General features: G+C 39.1%; 4 protein-coding genes and 1 long non-coding RNA gene across 8 annotated transcripts; 3 read left to right on the top strand and 2 right to left on the bottom strand.

Moving 5' to 3' along the window:
* Positions 1-621: 621 nt before the first annotated feature.
* On the top strand, positions 622-1,558 carry LOC119066652. The gene is made up of 3 exons (XM_037169227.1): positions 622-753; positions 1,082-1,237; positions 1,288-1,558. The coding sequence occupies exons 1-3, from the start codon at positions 688-690 to the stop codon at positions 1,492-1,494; spliced, it is 429 nt and encodes a 142-aa protein (XP_037025122.1). The 5' UTR covers positions 622-687; the 3' UTR covers positions 1,495-1,558.
* Positions 1,559-2,940: 1,382 nt separating this feature from the next.
* LOC119066645 (fidgetin-like protein 1) lies at positions 2,941-5,512 on the top strand. The gene is made up of 8 exons (XM_037169213.1): positions 2,941-3,185; positions 3,255-4,081; positions 4,317-4,340; positions 4,406-4,445; positions 4,507-4,732; positions 4,795-4,872; positions 4,933-5,174; positions 5,239-5,512. Exons 1-8 carry the CDS (start codon positions 3,049-3,051, stop codon positions 5,459-5,461), a joined length of 1,797 nt encoding a protein of 598 aa, XP_037025108.1. The 5' UTR covers positions 2,941-3,048; the 3' UTR covers positions 5,462-5,512.
* A 313-nt stretch (positions 5,513-5,825) lies between these two features.
* On the top strand, positions 5,826-9,696 carry LOC119066646 (facilitated trehalose transporter Tret1-like). Of its 4 annotated transcripts, none has more exons than XM_037169215.1 (7): positions 5,826-5,911; positions 7,864-8,099; positions 8,165-8,488; positions 8,541-8,694; positions 8,781-8,995; positions 9,065-9,265; positions 9,334-9,696. In XM_037169215.1, the coding sequence occupies exons 2-7, from the start codon at positions 7,878-7,880 to the stop codon at positions 9,550-9,552; spliced, it is 1,335 nt and encodes a 444-aa protein (XP_037025110.1). In that variant the 5' UTR covers positions 5,826-5,911; positions 7,864-7,877; the 3' UTR covers positions 9,553-9,696. The 4 variants fall into 4 exon arrangements, with proteins under 4 accessions (XP_037025110.1, XP_037025109.1, XP_037025111.1 ...); XM_037169214.1 differs by having other exon boundaries at positions 5,826-5,979; XM_037169216.1 differs by lacking the exon at positions 5,826-5,911 and adding an exon at positions 7,076-7,515.
* Positions 9,697-9,760: 64 nt separating this feature from the next.
* LOC119066653 lies at positions 9,761-10,562 on the bottom strand. Its single transcript, XR_005085779.1, has 2 exons — positions 10,395-10,562; positions 9,761-9,924 (listed from the first exon to the last, which is right to left on the bottom strand). It is a non-coding gene; the product is annotated as an uncharacterized LOC119066653 (long non-coding RNA).
* A 527-nt stretch (positions 10,563-11,089) lies between these two features.
* LOC119066648 lies at positions 11,090-12,647 on the bottom strand. Its single transcript, XM_037169219.1, has 2 exons — positions 12,432-12,647; positions 11,090-12,321 (listed from the first exon to the last, which is right to left on the bottom strand). Exon 2 carries the CDS (start codon positions 12,319-12,321, stop codon positions 11,164-11,166), a length of 1,158 nt encoding a protein of 385 aa, XP_037025114.1. The 5' UTR covers positions 12,432-12,647; the 3' UTR covers positions 11,090-11,163.
* Between the last annotated feature and the right edge of the window lie 1,053 nt (positions 12,648-13,700).

Genomic DNA, 13,700 nt, shown 5'->3' with positions numbered 1-13,700 from the left:
TCGACAACGACAGCAATAATAAACGACAAGCTCTGACTATGAGGTCTTATATAGCAAAAAGCATGTTCAAAACAAATGAAGTAAAAGATTTCTGAAATCAATCTCTGAAAATCTTCGTTAAGTAACTGTTAATATGCTTTCCGTCTGTGACAGGCTAGAACAGGAGTAGAAATGTTGCGTACGAACAATCTCCACAGAAAAAACGTTTCATATGTTTGAATCCACTCCTATTGTTAAAAAAAACACTTTTTTTGATTAACCCGATTTAGCATGGTCAACCAGTGATTTATAAATCATTGTTTTCATTTTTATTAAATCAAAGTGAGTTACCCCTCGAACAAAAAATTTGCAAAATCTAAGTAAATATGACCTATGGTTATAGGTCATATTTACTTACAACAGAGTTACATAAACAAATACCTTGAACCTGATGCTCTACAATATTTTACATCATCAGTTCCAAAAGCTCCAAAGGCCAAAGTGCTTTGTCAGGTCCAATTAAATTAAAAAAAAAGCCACAAAAACGTATTTTCATTTGAATAAAAACTTCCGTTGAATCGAAAGTAATTTTTTGCAAAAAGTGTCATTAGACCACATCCGTCTGAACATAAATATAAATACGAGTGCCGAAGAATATTTTGTGTAAAGCTTTTGATTGTTATCGCACATCGGTCGTCATAGATCAAAATGATGAAATTAAATAAAGTCGTTGCTGTTGTTGCAGTTTTCTTGATTGGTTTTTGTGGCAATGTGGTATACTTATCAAAAATTAATATTTTCCTATTAATTTTGACCGTCACTAGCCAACTTGGAGCTAGACATATTTCTGGCCAAAACATTCTTCAAATCGACTTTTAACCGTAACGCGATGGTGGTTCATTTTTGTGCAAATAGGGGAACGTGTAGATCGTGTTGTCTACTACACTTTTCTCTATTTGTACAGAAATGAGCCAAAATGGCTTAATGGTTAGAAATCGATGTAGAGAACGTCTTGATCAGAAAAATGTTACTCCGTCTTGCAATTTTCATTAATTTACTTTTCAAAAACTAAACTCATTTCTTTCTGCGATAAAAACCGCAGCTCTGCGACAATGCAGAAATGGACAAAATCAGCGAATTTTGCAAAGCTAAAGAGAAAGCTACAGACGCCGATATGGAAATGTGGAAAAGTGGAACTGAGCCGAAACCAACAATTGTGAAATGTTTGGAAGCTTGCGCTGGAGAACAAATGGGAATGGTGAGAACTAGCCCACCAACTCAAAAAAATAATAATCGATAACACTTCAGATGACTACTGACAACCAACTTAATGTGGACGCCGTGATGAAAGTTTATGCAGCAGAAAGTAAAGATGAAAAAGCCATAGCCAATATGAAGGAAGTTTTAGACGAATGTAAAGCGGTAACGGACAAAGATCGATGCGAATCGAGTGCGAAAATTCTTAAATGCATAAGCGATGGTTCGCTTAAGCGTGGTATGAAGCAAATGTTATAAAAGTGAATTTTGAGTTTGTTGTTTTCTCTTTCACAAATGAATAAAAATATAAGTTCAATCAGCACAGCCATGTGGATTTATTCCAACTTCGACTTCGATACACAACGAGTAACGCTACCACCATTTATTTCATAATCCATCAGGCAAGTATTTGGTCAAATTTAGTCGAACCGAGACATTTTTCAATCGGCTGGAGAATCGTCATTACGTTCAGAGGGCAGTAGGTCTCGACATTGAAAAATTCCACTGATTGGCGTGATTGGCTGAAGAGTCATATGTTCTGCAATATAATCTGAATCTGAAGACGATTTTATTTAAAACAAGGCATCAGACCAGTCGGAGCGTTTGCTGCGACCTAGCCCCGTACGACCCGTAATCCTATTTCGTCCGTAACCATAATACGTCCGTAGCCGTAATACGCCCGGAACCCTAATACGTCTACAACCCTCTAATGCGTCTGTTACCAAAATGCAAGTCAAATTTACTGAAAGTGTTCATTTTTAAAATTGCGCATAGCGCAATTACGAAGCCCGTACGAAGTACCTTTCAAATAAAACCAACAATCTACGACATTATTTTAGAAACCCAAAATTTTTTGCCAACTTTCTATTGGGTATTCAACAAAAACTAGCAAAATCGGTTGAGATTTACTCAATTTATGTGCAAAAAACACTTAGGGCCGAGTAGCGGCCTTAGTCCAAGGGCCCAAATTTGAAACTTTTTCCGCCACGTTCTTTTCGGTATTCAATTACCTTCCATAAAAAACTAAATCTTGCAAAATCGGATGAGATTTACTCGATTTATGTGCAAAAAACACTTAGGGCCGAGTAACGACTTTTGGGCCCTCCCAACAAACCCGCGTTGCATCTTACCCAAAAAAAAATGTTCAGCAACTTTGTTCTACTCGTCAATACCTTTCATTTGATATATCACAAGCAGCTATTGCGTGCGTATTTCGGTAGATATCGTCGAAAGACTGAAAAACACCTATAGGGCCCTAGCTCTGGAAGGGCCGACCCTACCATGCCCATTTTCGAACTTGACCTTACTTTTGTCGATACCAATCGGGGAAAAAAAGAATTTTCAAAAAAGGTTGTGATTTACTCAAGCTAGAGGGGTCACAGACGGACGGACGGACGGACGGACATTTTTTTTATTGCGGATTCGTCATCTATGAACATAACCAAATGCTTTGCCCTTACTGCCTGCTTCCAATTCGACGTGTTACAAACGGCATATTAATCTTATAAGCCCCCAGTACTTCGTACGGGGCTAAAAAATATCTCGGCAGTCATGGCTGGTGCAACATGTTTTTTCATTCCCATTCCATTTTCTAAATGAAATTTCAAAAGTATTGCGCTGTTTGTCTTATCGTGTTTCGTAATAGTGCACGTTTACCAGTATGACTGTTATGCGCGGTGCCTCCTTGTTGCTCTCCCGCCTCTCTCTCAGTCATATCAGTTCCTCACAACAATGTGTTGATCGTTTGTTGTTGTTTTGATTTTCTGTTTTAAAAGTTGTCGAATCAACGAAATCTTTGAAAAATATTCCAAGATGAGCTTTGATAAAGCAACATTCAATTCGATCTACGATGACTTACTTTCTAACGATAATAAACGAATTGACAGTGATAAAAGTGCAGCCGATCTGCTTCGATTGGGTTGGCTGTTGGCTCAATCGTCGATCGCATTGTGAGGGTTTTTGTCTTCGTTTGTTTCCTCTGTTTCCAAAATTTTATTTCAATATTCTTCTAATCATAGAAATCATTCAGCCGATGCCACTTGTGCCATCCATGAAGAGAATCTTCAAAAGTTTATCCTCGAGCAACCGAATCAATCGTCAAACACTAAAGGAACGTGTAGGGATTTCACGCTCAATGTCAACGATTTTGAGAAGTATCTGCAACGTCCGTGTCGCGGTGAATTTCTGGACTGTGACAGTGACAAAATTACGCAGGAAGACATCAATGATTTATTCCCTAAGGCAGAAACACCAGTCGGTTCAAACAATAAACGACCGTTTCCCGATACAACACCGTCAAATGAGCCAGTGAAAAAATTTGTTTTTCGACAGGGAAATGCAAATTCCGTTAATGCAACACCAGCAACAGCACCACCGCCATCGCTTCACTCAATACCTCCGGCAGGCCATAACATCAATTTTAATCGTCCGCCTATCGCGCCACAACAAAGTAATCAAATAAATATTTCCCCGTCGTCGTCCAATCCACTCTTCGCTTATGATATGCCTAAGAGGCAGATTCAACAGAATGCACCTCGCGAAAGGAACTCGTTCGTCACCGGTACAGAAGAATTGGAACGACAACGAGCATTGAAGAATACTGGACAGAATGCGAACCAGTCATCCGCACCTCCTTTGTTCGCTTACGGCAAATCTACGAAAACTTTAGGTACCCGTCGGAACGTAAACAGTAAATTTGTTCCACCAATAACACCCGTAAATGTTGAGCCATCGTACGAACAATCTGGAGGTGGCGATAGCGAGATGGATGCGAAATTGAAAAATATTGATCCAAAGATGATCGAATTCATTCAGAATGAAATTATGCATCAGGCGGCGAATGTCGGTAAGGGAATCGTTTGTGGCATCTTGCAAAAACCAGGGGGTTTTCCCATTGAAGTAGACGATGTGTGTTGAGTTGAATCTTTTGTGACCTTTTACACCATTGATGATGGAACACCTCGTACTTCATTGGGTTTTCCTTTTTGTTGAATTGTGTTTGTCGTTCTGTCATTCCTCCTTACTAATCTTGTCCTTTCGATCTACCATATTTTTACTATAATTTCTTCTTAACATTACAGATTGGGATGACATAGCTGGTCTAGGTAAGACTTTGTCAAACTTTGTTTGAGAATAATTTTTATTACGAAAATTTCGCCAATTTTTCCAGAGTATGCCAAGCGAACAATACAGGAAGCGGTGATCTATCCGTAAGTTTCCACAGATTCTAAAACTTGACCTTTTCATTCTAGAAAGAAAATCGATTTTCAGACTTCTACGACCAGACATTTTCAATGGGCTTCGAGGTCCGCCCAAAGGCATACTACTATTCGGTCCACCTGGAACGGGGAAAACGTTGATTGGACGATGCATTGCGTCCAGATCGAATTCAACGTTTTTCAGCATATCTGCTTCAAGTTTAACATCGAAATGGATAGGTGATAGCGAGAAGATGGTTCGAGCCTTATTCACTGTTGCAGCGGTTAAGCAACCCTCGGTAGCAATTTTATCAAATACACCGTTTTAAGGAATCAGCTGTTACACTGTCTCGTCTTTCAGGTTATTTTCATTGACGAAATTGACTCATTGTTGTCACAGCGTTCCGATCAGGAGCACGAGAGTTCAAGACGGATGAAGGTGCGTATACTATACCGTATACCATACCGATGCCATTTTCCACTATATTTTTCACCTTAGACCGAATTTTTGGTTCAACTCGATGGTGCTCGAACCAGTGATGATGAGCGCGTCCTTATTGTCGGTGCCACAAATCGACCGCAAGAGCTCGACGAAGCGGCACGGCGACGATTGGTGAAACGATTGTACATTCCACTGCCGGAAATCGATGCCCGAATCCAAATATTAACATCGCTTTTGAAGAAGGTGTCGCATCAACTTAACGAAACGGAAATAACAGAAATCGGTCGCTTAACCAATGGGTATGTAGTACAGACACCCACCACTGCGTACGGAATTGATTGCAAAATTTCTCTGAATTTAAAGATTTTCCGGAGCCGACATGAAAACTTTGTGCCATGAGGCGTTAATGGAACCGATGCGATTGATTCCAGTGGAATTGTTAAGAACGATCGACGCAAAGGATGTTCCACGGGTCAGTTTTCAGGACTTTACCAATGCGTTGAAAAGGGTTCGTGCTAGTGTGTCCGCTGATGATTTGGAACAGTACGAAAAATGGGACTCTACGTACGGATTGGGTGTTGCTTGAAAATGTTAAATTGTTCGAATGATTGAAATAAAGAAAATCTTTTTCGCTGAATTTCCTGCAATTTTGTCTTCATTTCATCATCGAAAATCGAAAATTTTTATTTCTTTTTGAATTCGCTGAAACAATTGACTTGTAACTCTTCTAGATGCCATAAATAATCATAAATAAGCAGACGAAACAACAAATCAAAAAACGGCGTTGTTTATACAACAAAATCTCATTCAAGTAAAATTCTAACTGTAGTTGACTTGGCTTCTGTAATCGGGCAGAAAAATGCTTTGTAATTATCTCTCGAATGTGTCTGTCTATTTGCTCAAGTTCATGAAAATCTTGAAATTCATAAAATATCGCCGAAAGATTAATGAACACAACAGTGACAAGACGACGTTCAGTGTAACATTAGCAACGATATGAATCGGTTAGCGCGATTGCTGTAGAAAAAGTCTTAAAGTTAGTCCGTGTATACCACAAAATGAAGAAAAGTGGAGTTATCTATCAGTATGGGGCAACATTGTGTGATAAATGGAAATTTGAGCTAATTTTTTCGGTTGTTCATGTGCTAGTGTTTTCTTACAATGGTGTTCTGGTACTGGCTAATTTCATGAAAATCGAGATATTCCTGATGTTGGAAATTTAAAAGTTACATTCGAAACTGCAACTTGTTTGACGGAAGGCTATTGTTCTCTCTGTAACAGAAATAGTAATTTGTTGACCAAGAGCCAGAGCAATTTCGCTCGAGTAGGAATTTCCTATTTCTCCCAGAGATAACACAACGTTTTTCATGCGTGCATGTTGCGTTTGGAACGCACTGCTAGCATGAACACTCCTTTGACAAATGTCCAATTTGGAGGCTTTTGTGATGAGAGCTACCGCTTAAGATTGATTGTGTGTTTTATCTCATACAACAAAAACAAGTCATCTATCTTTACGAAAGAAACGCAGTGACTACTGTGACTTCATCAGCCTCCAAATATTTCTTATGTTCATGCTAGGAGCAGTTTGGCCGTTTTTATCTACAAAACAAAACGTCAATTCGCCATACAATTTTCGAAAACATAAACAAATTGACAGTTCCATTGAGAAAAGTTCTATTTTCTCCACACAGGAGATAAAGTGCCGAAATTTTCTCACTAGAAATGGCATTCGACCAATCGTAAAGAAAACACAATTTTCTGATGACCTATTGATTGAGGGGAGAAAATAAGGCAGAACACGACGCCCGCATGAAATTGTTGTTCATTCTGTCAGTCAAAAACCAACCTTGACTCAGTCTAATTTAAGTGAAAAAAAACTTCCTATTCTACTAAGTAAGACTCCTGTATTTGCTCAATTAAACAAAATTACTTTTAGTGTGAATTATGTACACATTACATGCCACTTCTATGAAGATTGATAAAATTAGCAAACTGATTTTGTTGAGACAATTAATTCGTCTTTATTTGGAATGGAATGGCAATCAAAGATTGTTTGCTGTTAAATGTTTCTTGAAAATAGTTTATTATAAAACAAAATATTTATTGTATCGATGTGCGCTGCGATAACATCGACATTGGAAAAAATCTTATCGTCGGGGTCACCAATTCATATGGGAATAGAAAAGGCAATATGCCTTTGAGTCCGCATATCGTTGTGTGAATTGAATGCATTGAATGAATTTCACAGACACAACTGTCTGACCTCTCCACCACAGTATAATTAAGCTTGATTTCCACTCACACCACTCCGTTTTGCCCCCATTTAGCTAAACCACGCCTCTTATCTATTGATTAAAGTGTAAACGGAGAGAATACGGAGTTCGTACGTGGAAATCAAGACTTACTTCGAGATTGTTTAACGAACGAATTTATTGATCTCTCTTGTCATCGATGCAATATTTTTCAAATGGAGAGATTTCCAACTTTGACGTCGATTCAGAACGATTCAGAAACTATCCTTTCGTTATGTGTGAAATGCCTAAGTTCGGTTTCGACCTGAGCCTGATGTGATCAATTTTGACTAGACCTGAATTAACCTGAAATGTATTAATCAGGAAAAACTGACATGAAACCTGACAGGTCAACTGAACAGTTAGGCTCAAAGTTTCGGGCCTGAACTGATATTTTTGAGAGAAACCTGGTTCAGGACAGGTCAGATTTTTCTGAGCCTGACCACATATGTTAAAGGTAAAACTGTGACTCTCCATCCGACACTTCTTAATGTGCCGCCTTTAAGTTTGTTAAAGGCGAGGTTAAGGCCAGTTCATGGTCGCATATATCGCAAAAATGTATGCGAGTATGAACTGGCCTTAAAGGGCATCGAAAACCCTAGAAATTTCAAAAATTTTGCATCGTCTCGGGGAGTTGTGTCTCACCTTGAACACATCATAAAAACTGAACGTCACATCGTACTGTCTCCACTTCCAGGAAATGTGATTGCCATGGCATACGGTTCCGGTTGTGGATGGCCCTCAGCTGCATACTCCGTATTGAATTCCAACGACGAAACGCCGTTACATACCGGTTCGATGAACGTGGAGGAACTGTCTTGGATGGTTTCGTTAATGTGCGTCGGAGGTTTCGTCGGAAATATATTTTATGGAAGCATCACCAATCGCTACGGTCGAAAATTACCTCTACTTTCACTCGCTCTGCCAATGACGGTTCGTTCGATCGCAATTTCGTCTAAGAATGCTGTTGATAACACAGCCGCTTGATTCATTTATAGATCAGTTGGGGCTTGATTATCTACGCAACGAGTCCAGTTTATCTGTATGCTGCTAGAATGTTGTGCGGCTTTGTCGGTTCTGGTGCATTCATCTTTCTTCCGCTATTTGTAGCTGAAATAGCCGACGACAGCATTCGAGGCTCGTTGGGATCGTTGCTGGTTTTATCCTGCAATATTGGCATACTGATTGCTTTCATATGCGGCAATTATTTGCATTACACCGTTCAGCCGGTCGTTCTTGTGTCGCTGCCAATAATCTTCTTCGTGACATTTTCATTTTTCCCAGAGTCACCGCAATATCTAATGAAAGTCGGAAAGGAAGAGGTAAGCCAGACGGTGTCTTTAGCATTCATTTTGTTGACATTTTATCGAACAGGAAGCGGAGAGGTCATTGCGATTTTATCGCAACGTAGGACAAACGACATCGGACGAAACTGAACCATTCAAAACGGAACTGGAAAAGCTACGAATGAGCAATCAAGTTCTGAAGAAAGACAACGAAAACACGTCAATCACTTGGTCCGATCTGAGTAAGTGACGATTTTGCTTCCGGTAGACTTTGTGAACCGGTCGGTGGCGAAAAGATTTTAACAAAATCATATCTATCATCACACAGCCTCGGTGTCAGCGAGGAAGGCTATTACGATTGGAGTGGTTCTGGTGTGGTTGAATCAGTTCTGCGGATGCTTTGCCATGTTAAACTATACAGCAAACATTTTTGCCGAGGCCGGATCGAATCTAACACCGAATGTGTCCGCAATCATCGTGGGAGTAATACAATTATTCGGAGCGTACATGTCAACGTTTTTGGTCGATCGGGCCGGAAGAAAGGTTTGGAATTTTTTGTGCAAAAAAAAAGATTTGTCAGACGTTCCAATCTCTGCTTCTCTATTATACAAGATGTTATTCACAATTTCGTCGGGCGGTACAGCTATTGGGTTAACTTGTCTGGGCACCTACACATACCTTGGAACACTTGGCTTCGAAATGGATGGCTGGTCATGGATCCCGATTGCTTCGTTTTCGTTTTGCCTTTTCATTGCGTCGTGGGGTGTTTTAACACTTCCGTTTCTAGTGATTTCTGAGCTGACACCGGAAAAGGTTAGAATTTTCTATCTGACTAGCAAGACAAAATGGATCCGAAATAAAACCAAAATTCTTTCTCACAGATTCGGGGTGTAGGCACATCGATCTGCATGGCACTACTGTGGATATTCGCCTTTCTGATGATCAAATACTTACCAATTTTGAGTGGTGCAATTGGCATGCATGGATGTATGGCATTCTTTGCCGGCTGTTCGTTCGCTGGCTGTCTATTTAGCATTTTCGTATTGCCCGAAACGAAGGGAAAAAGTTTTGAAGAAATTTTAAGAATGCTGGAAGGATAAGGGCTACCAGTCAGTTTTATAGTGTTGTGTGTGTGTGTGTGTAAGTCAATGAGGGATTCTATTTTGCTGTTGAGTCTACTATTCGGTTATGTTGATCTGTACATTTCTTGTTGAAAGGAAATTAAAGAATTTTTTTGTTACGTAACAAAATCGCCCAATCAATTTCCAACGCAATGTACTCTCCGTCCGTAAGCTTAACAAAGACTCTATAATCATCACTATGCATTTATTAGATCATCTATCACATTATATACAATAGCACTTAAGACATTCTCCACGCTGTGCGCAAGCACCACCCTCGTATCCTGCTGATTTGCATCCGTCAGCACAAGCTGAACCCCCTACAGCGCACAATGGAGACTCTGCTGCGACCTGAATTGAGTTTTTTTTAATTTAAATTAAATTTAAAATCGATGAAGTAACGGCAGAGTAAAGTAAACCAGGCGGTGGCAGGAGCAGAGGACACTAATACATTCGAAGAATGGACCTAAGTCTCGTTCCGTATTCGTTTCATGCATTTGTATTAGTAAACGTTTCGCACCAAAAGCAAAGGCCTAATTATGCATTAGGTCCCTCGTCAAATCGACCGCTATTGCTTGGTTAACTTCACACTGTCGGGATAAAGTCCAACCAAATGAGTGCCCCAATTTACTTCAACTGTTTTTCAGCTGGTCACTTATACAAACCCACTGTCTCCTACATGTCTATACGGTTCTACGTGAGTTGTAGAACCTTATAAACACGTAGAAGACAGTGAGAATGTATGAGTGTGCCAGCTGAAAAACAGCCGAGGTAAACTGGTGGTTCGGTTAACTAAAGAAAATCCCAATAAATTTCTTTACCGATTGTAAAGCGACTGCAGCAAAAATGAACATCACAACGAACACAAAAACGAATCGATTGAATTTAGCCATTGAGGACTGGTTGTGCGATAACCGAATTTTGAATGAGAATATTCTGTTCTTCCGATAAAACTTAACAAACGAATGTGATCCAATGCAAAACTCTAAGCCGTTTTATATAGAACCGAATGCGTTCGTTAGACATTGATTTATGTGGTCAGGTATAAATAGCCGGACTAATTTGCGTACTAATTGGTTTTTTTTCATTCAAATTTATAAATTGATAACAAACGTCTTCGAAAGCATCTGACTGAAATTAATTGATTTGTTTTTGTGTTTAGTGATTTCAATTCGGATAATTTAGTTCGGCTGTAGCCATTTCCTTGGTCAAGTGATTTATGATTCGATTTTTTTTTCATCTACGCCGGATTGTGTTAATTCACTCAAAGGTGAACCGATGGTACGACTGAAATTGTTTTAATCCTCGAGACGTGGTTTTTGAAAGGTATAGAACTCAATCGTTGGTCATCGAAACGTTTTACAATCCATCGCAGTTTTCTTACTTCCGTAAATACTTTGGCGTCAGTGCATTTAGCTCAAACACTTCCTTGTGAACCACAATCAAAACGAAGTGAATTTAACTTAAAGTCATTTTATTACAAAAATGGTTTTCGAACGAGTTACGACGACGTTTGAACGTTTTTGAACATTCCGTAAAATCTTTAAAATAGTCAACGTTAGGATGCCTTTGCTCCCTTAACAAATAAAACTACATCAACCAATCATCATCCTTCGTATCATCCGAATCCAGTTCATCTATGTTGTCAAGCAATGCCTTTCGAGAGAATTTAATCGAGTGCGATGACTCAAAAAATGTGATGTTCAACTGCAAGAATCGTCGACCGCCATCCACAAGCGCTTGGAATCGATTTTTGAATGCGTCGTCGAGTCGAAAATTGTTATTGTTCCGATCGACTGTCACGATCAATCGACGTAATCGCAGCGCATCTTCCATGAATTTGATGATGCTCACCGGGTTCCAGTACAAATATTTTGTATCGAGCGTCAGGCTCATCAGTTTCGGTAAATGACCAGGCAGTTGATTCAATGCTTCTTCTTCCACGTACGAGCAACCCAGCTGTAATTTGCTCAACTTTGAATAGTTGAGTAGTGATTGAATCACCAAGTCGTCAGCAATCATGCCACAGAATTCCAGTTCGGTGAGCTTTTTGTTGGATATTTTCAGGAAATTGAAAATCTCTTCGCACTGTCCGTAAGCGAAGATTTTCAACTTTTTCAATTGATTAAAATACATCGGGCGGTAGGTTCTCTCTGCATCGGTAAGAAACTTATCATTTCGACCTGAAAATCTAGACAACAGTGTTCGACCTGCTGTAAAATTGGTCTCTGTGCCAAAGTACAAAAAGAGACTTTGCAGTCGTGGAAATTGGTTTTCCATGAGTTTGAAGTATGCGAATACATCGTCGATGCCAGCTTCCAAACTTAAGCTTCGTAACGTCACTGATTTGTGAGTTTCAATCAATGCCAGCCAATCATCATACCATTCGTCGTTACCAAAATCAATGTTTTTGATTTCCAATTTGGTTAGGTTGGGACACCATTGGTCAAATTTGACAAACTCGTAACTCAGGTCACAATAGTAGAGAGTCAGCTTACTTAATTTACTGAATACGGTGATGCGATCGACATCCAGTTCCATATAATTTAGTGTTAAATTCGTTGCAGTCTCGTTGCAATGCATGCAAATATCTTCAAAAACCGCGTTGTCGATTTCCTTTGATCGCTGTCCAGAAATGGCGATAGACGGAATCAATTTGCCGCTGCTCCTAACAACATTTTGTACATCTGATCCGTCATATGTAACGGTTTTGACTTCAAATGAGTCGTTGGATCCAAATCCAATCATCTGTAAAAGGAAATGAGAAACAATTCAATTAATAACCAAAAATCGTTGAAACAGACCCATATTTGGCGTGTTCAATTTCAGACTTGGTCAGTCCCCGGTATATTACTTACCTTCACGCCTTCCAACTCCTATGAACGAACAATGAAACCTTTGTTGAAGGGTTTCTTTACCCACAACATAAAATTTAACGAGGAAATTAGAAAAATGAACAGAAAAGACTTTGACTGTAATTTACGACACAGAGCAGCTGAGGTAATCAAGCCATAGAGAAGAGTAATGTGTTGTTTGAGAGGTTAACAATGTGAGGAGTTGTGTATGTTGAAGGATGGTTGAATTTGTGATGACATCTAGCGCATATCGAATAACTTAAATTCAAAACAAATCAATGAGTCCATTTAAATGGACTGCTTTTTCCAAGGTATATATGGGCGGAGGTAATACTATATATAACCGAATCAGATATGCTGGTGGCACGAAAGTCCGATACAAACGCCATCCCTCGCTTTCTTTAAAAACACAAAATTGCTTACATAGAAAACGTGAACCGGAACCGACAACATCGATATTTGAATAGTCAGGTCCCTTGTGTCAATTCGCTCGCTGTACGTTTTCCGAGATTTCAGGTATCATACATGATTGGGAATGAAACGTAATGGAACAAATTTCCTTTTTCGAAAATTGACTTTTTCAGTACACATTTCTGGCGAACGGAGCCATTTTTTCTGACACAAGGACCTGGACTTAAAAGACCAATAATAAGAAATACGTTTAATAGGATGAGCTTATATCAAAACTTTAGAGTTGAAAGTTAGGATTTATTTAATTGATACATTTCGTCCTCCCATCAAGGACGTTATCAATGGCCAACAGGGCCTACTTTTTAGAAACTTTTAGAGAAAATCGAGAAATTCAAGAAACTTTGAGAAATTCAAGAAACTTCGAGAAATTCAAGAAATTTCGAGAAATATTTCTTGAATTTCTCAAAGTTTCTTGAATTTCTCGAATTCGAGAAATTTCAAGAAATTCCAGAAAATTCAAGAAATTCGGGAAACTTCGAGAAATTCAAGAAATTTCAAGAAACTAATTTCTCGAGTTTCTTGAAGTTTCTCGAATTTCTCGAATTCGAGAAATTTTAAGAAATTCGAGAAAATTCGAGAAATTTCAAGAAATTCAAGAAATTAGTTTCCAAAAAGTCGGCCCTGATGGCCAATCTTGGTATATTTGGGACTTACCTTATCGTGCCAGTTTCTCTTCTATATACTCATTGAAGAAGTAAATCATAACTCGCCAATCAACATAATAATTGCCTTTTCTTGGTATATTTGGGACTAAACGGTGCAGGGCCTACCTTTTAGAAACTTTTAGAGAAAATCGAGAAA

Source organism: Bradysia coprophila, chromosome IV (genome assembly GCF_014529535.1).
Source record: "Bradysia coprophila strain Holo2 chromosome IV, BU_Bcop_v1, whole genome shotgun sequence".
Classification (NCBI taxonomy): domain Eukaryota; kingdom Metazoa; phylum Arthropoda; class Insecta; order Diptera; family Sciaridae; genus Bradysia; species Bradysia coprophila.
Note: the sequence above shows the minus strand (reverse complement) of the source record. Positions and strands in the feature narration are given on the sequence as shown.

Coding starts and splice junctions, on each gene's coding strand:
- LOC119066652 (XM_037169227.1), top strand. CDS start 688: ATGATGAAATTAAATAAAGTCGTTGCTGTTGTTGCAGTTTTCTTGATT. Junction 754..1,081: donor TTGGTTTTTGTGGCAATGTG/GTATACTTATCA, acceptor TAAAAACCGCAG/CTCTGCGACAATGCAGAAAT. Junction 1,238..1,287: donor CTGGAGAACAAATGGGAATG/GTGAGAACTAGC, acceptor ATAACACTTCAG/ATGACTACTGACAACCAACT.
- LOC119066645 (XM_037169213.1), top strand. CDS start 3,049: ATGAGCTTTGATAAAGCAACATTCAATTCGATCTACGATGACTTACTT. Junction 4,873..4,932: donor AGAGTTCAAGACGGATGAAG/GTGCGTATACTA, acceptor TTTTCACCTTAG/ACCGAATTTTTGGTTCAACT. Junction 5,175..5,238: donor ATCGGTCGCTTAACCAATGG/GTATGTAGTACA, acceptor CTGAATTTAAAG/ATTTTCCGGAGCCGACATGA.
- LOC119066646 (XM_037169214.1), top strand. CDS start 5,934: ATGAAGAAAAGTGGAGTTATCTATCAGTATGGGGCAACATTGTGTG. Junction 8,489..8,540: donor TGAAAGTCGGAAAGGAAGAG/GTAAGCCAGACG, acceptor TTTATCGAACAG/GAAGCGGAGAGGTCATTGCG. Junction 8,996..9,064: donor TCGATCGGGCCGGAAGAAAG/GTTTGGAATTTT, acceptor CTATTATACAAG/ATGTTATTCACAATTTCGTC.
- LOC119066648 (XM_037169219.1), bottom strand. CDS start 12,321: ATGATTGGATTTGGATCCAACGACTCATTTGAAGTCAAAACCGTTACA.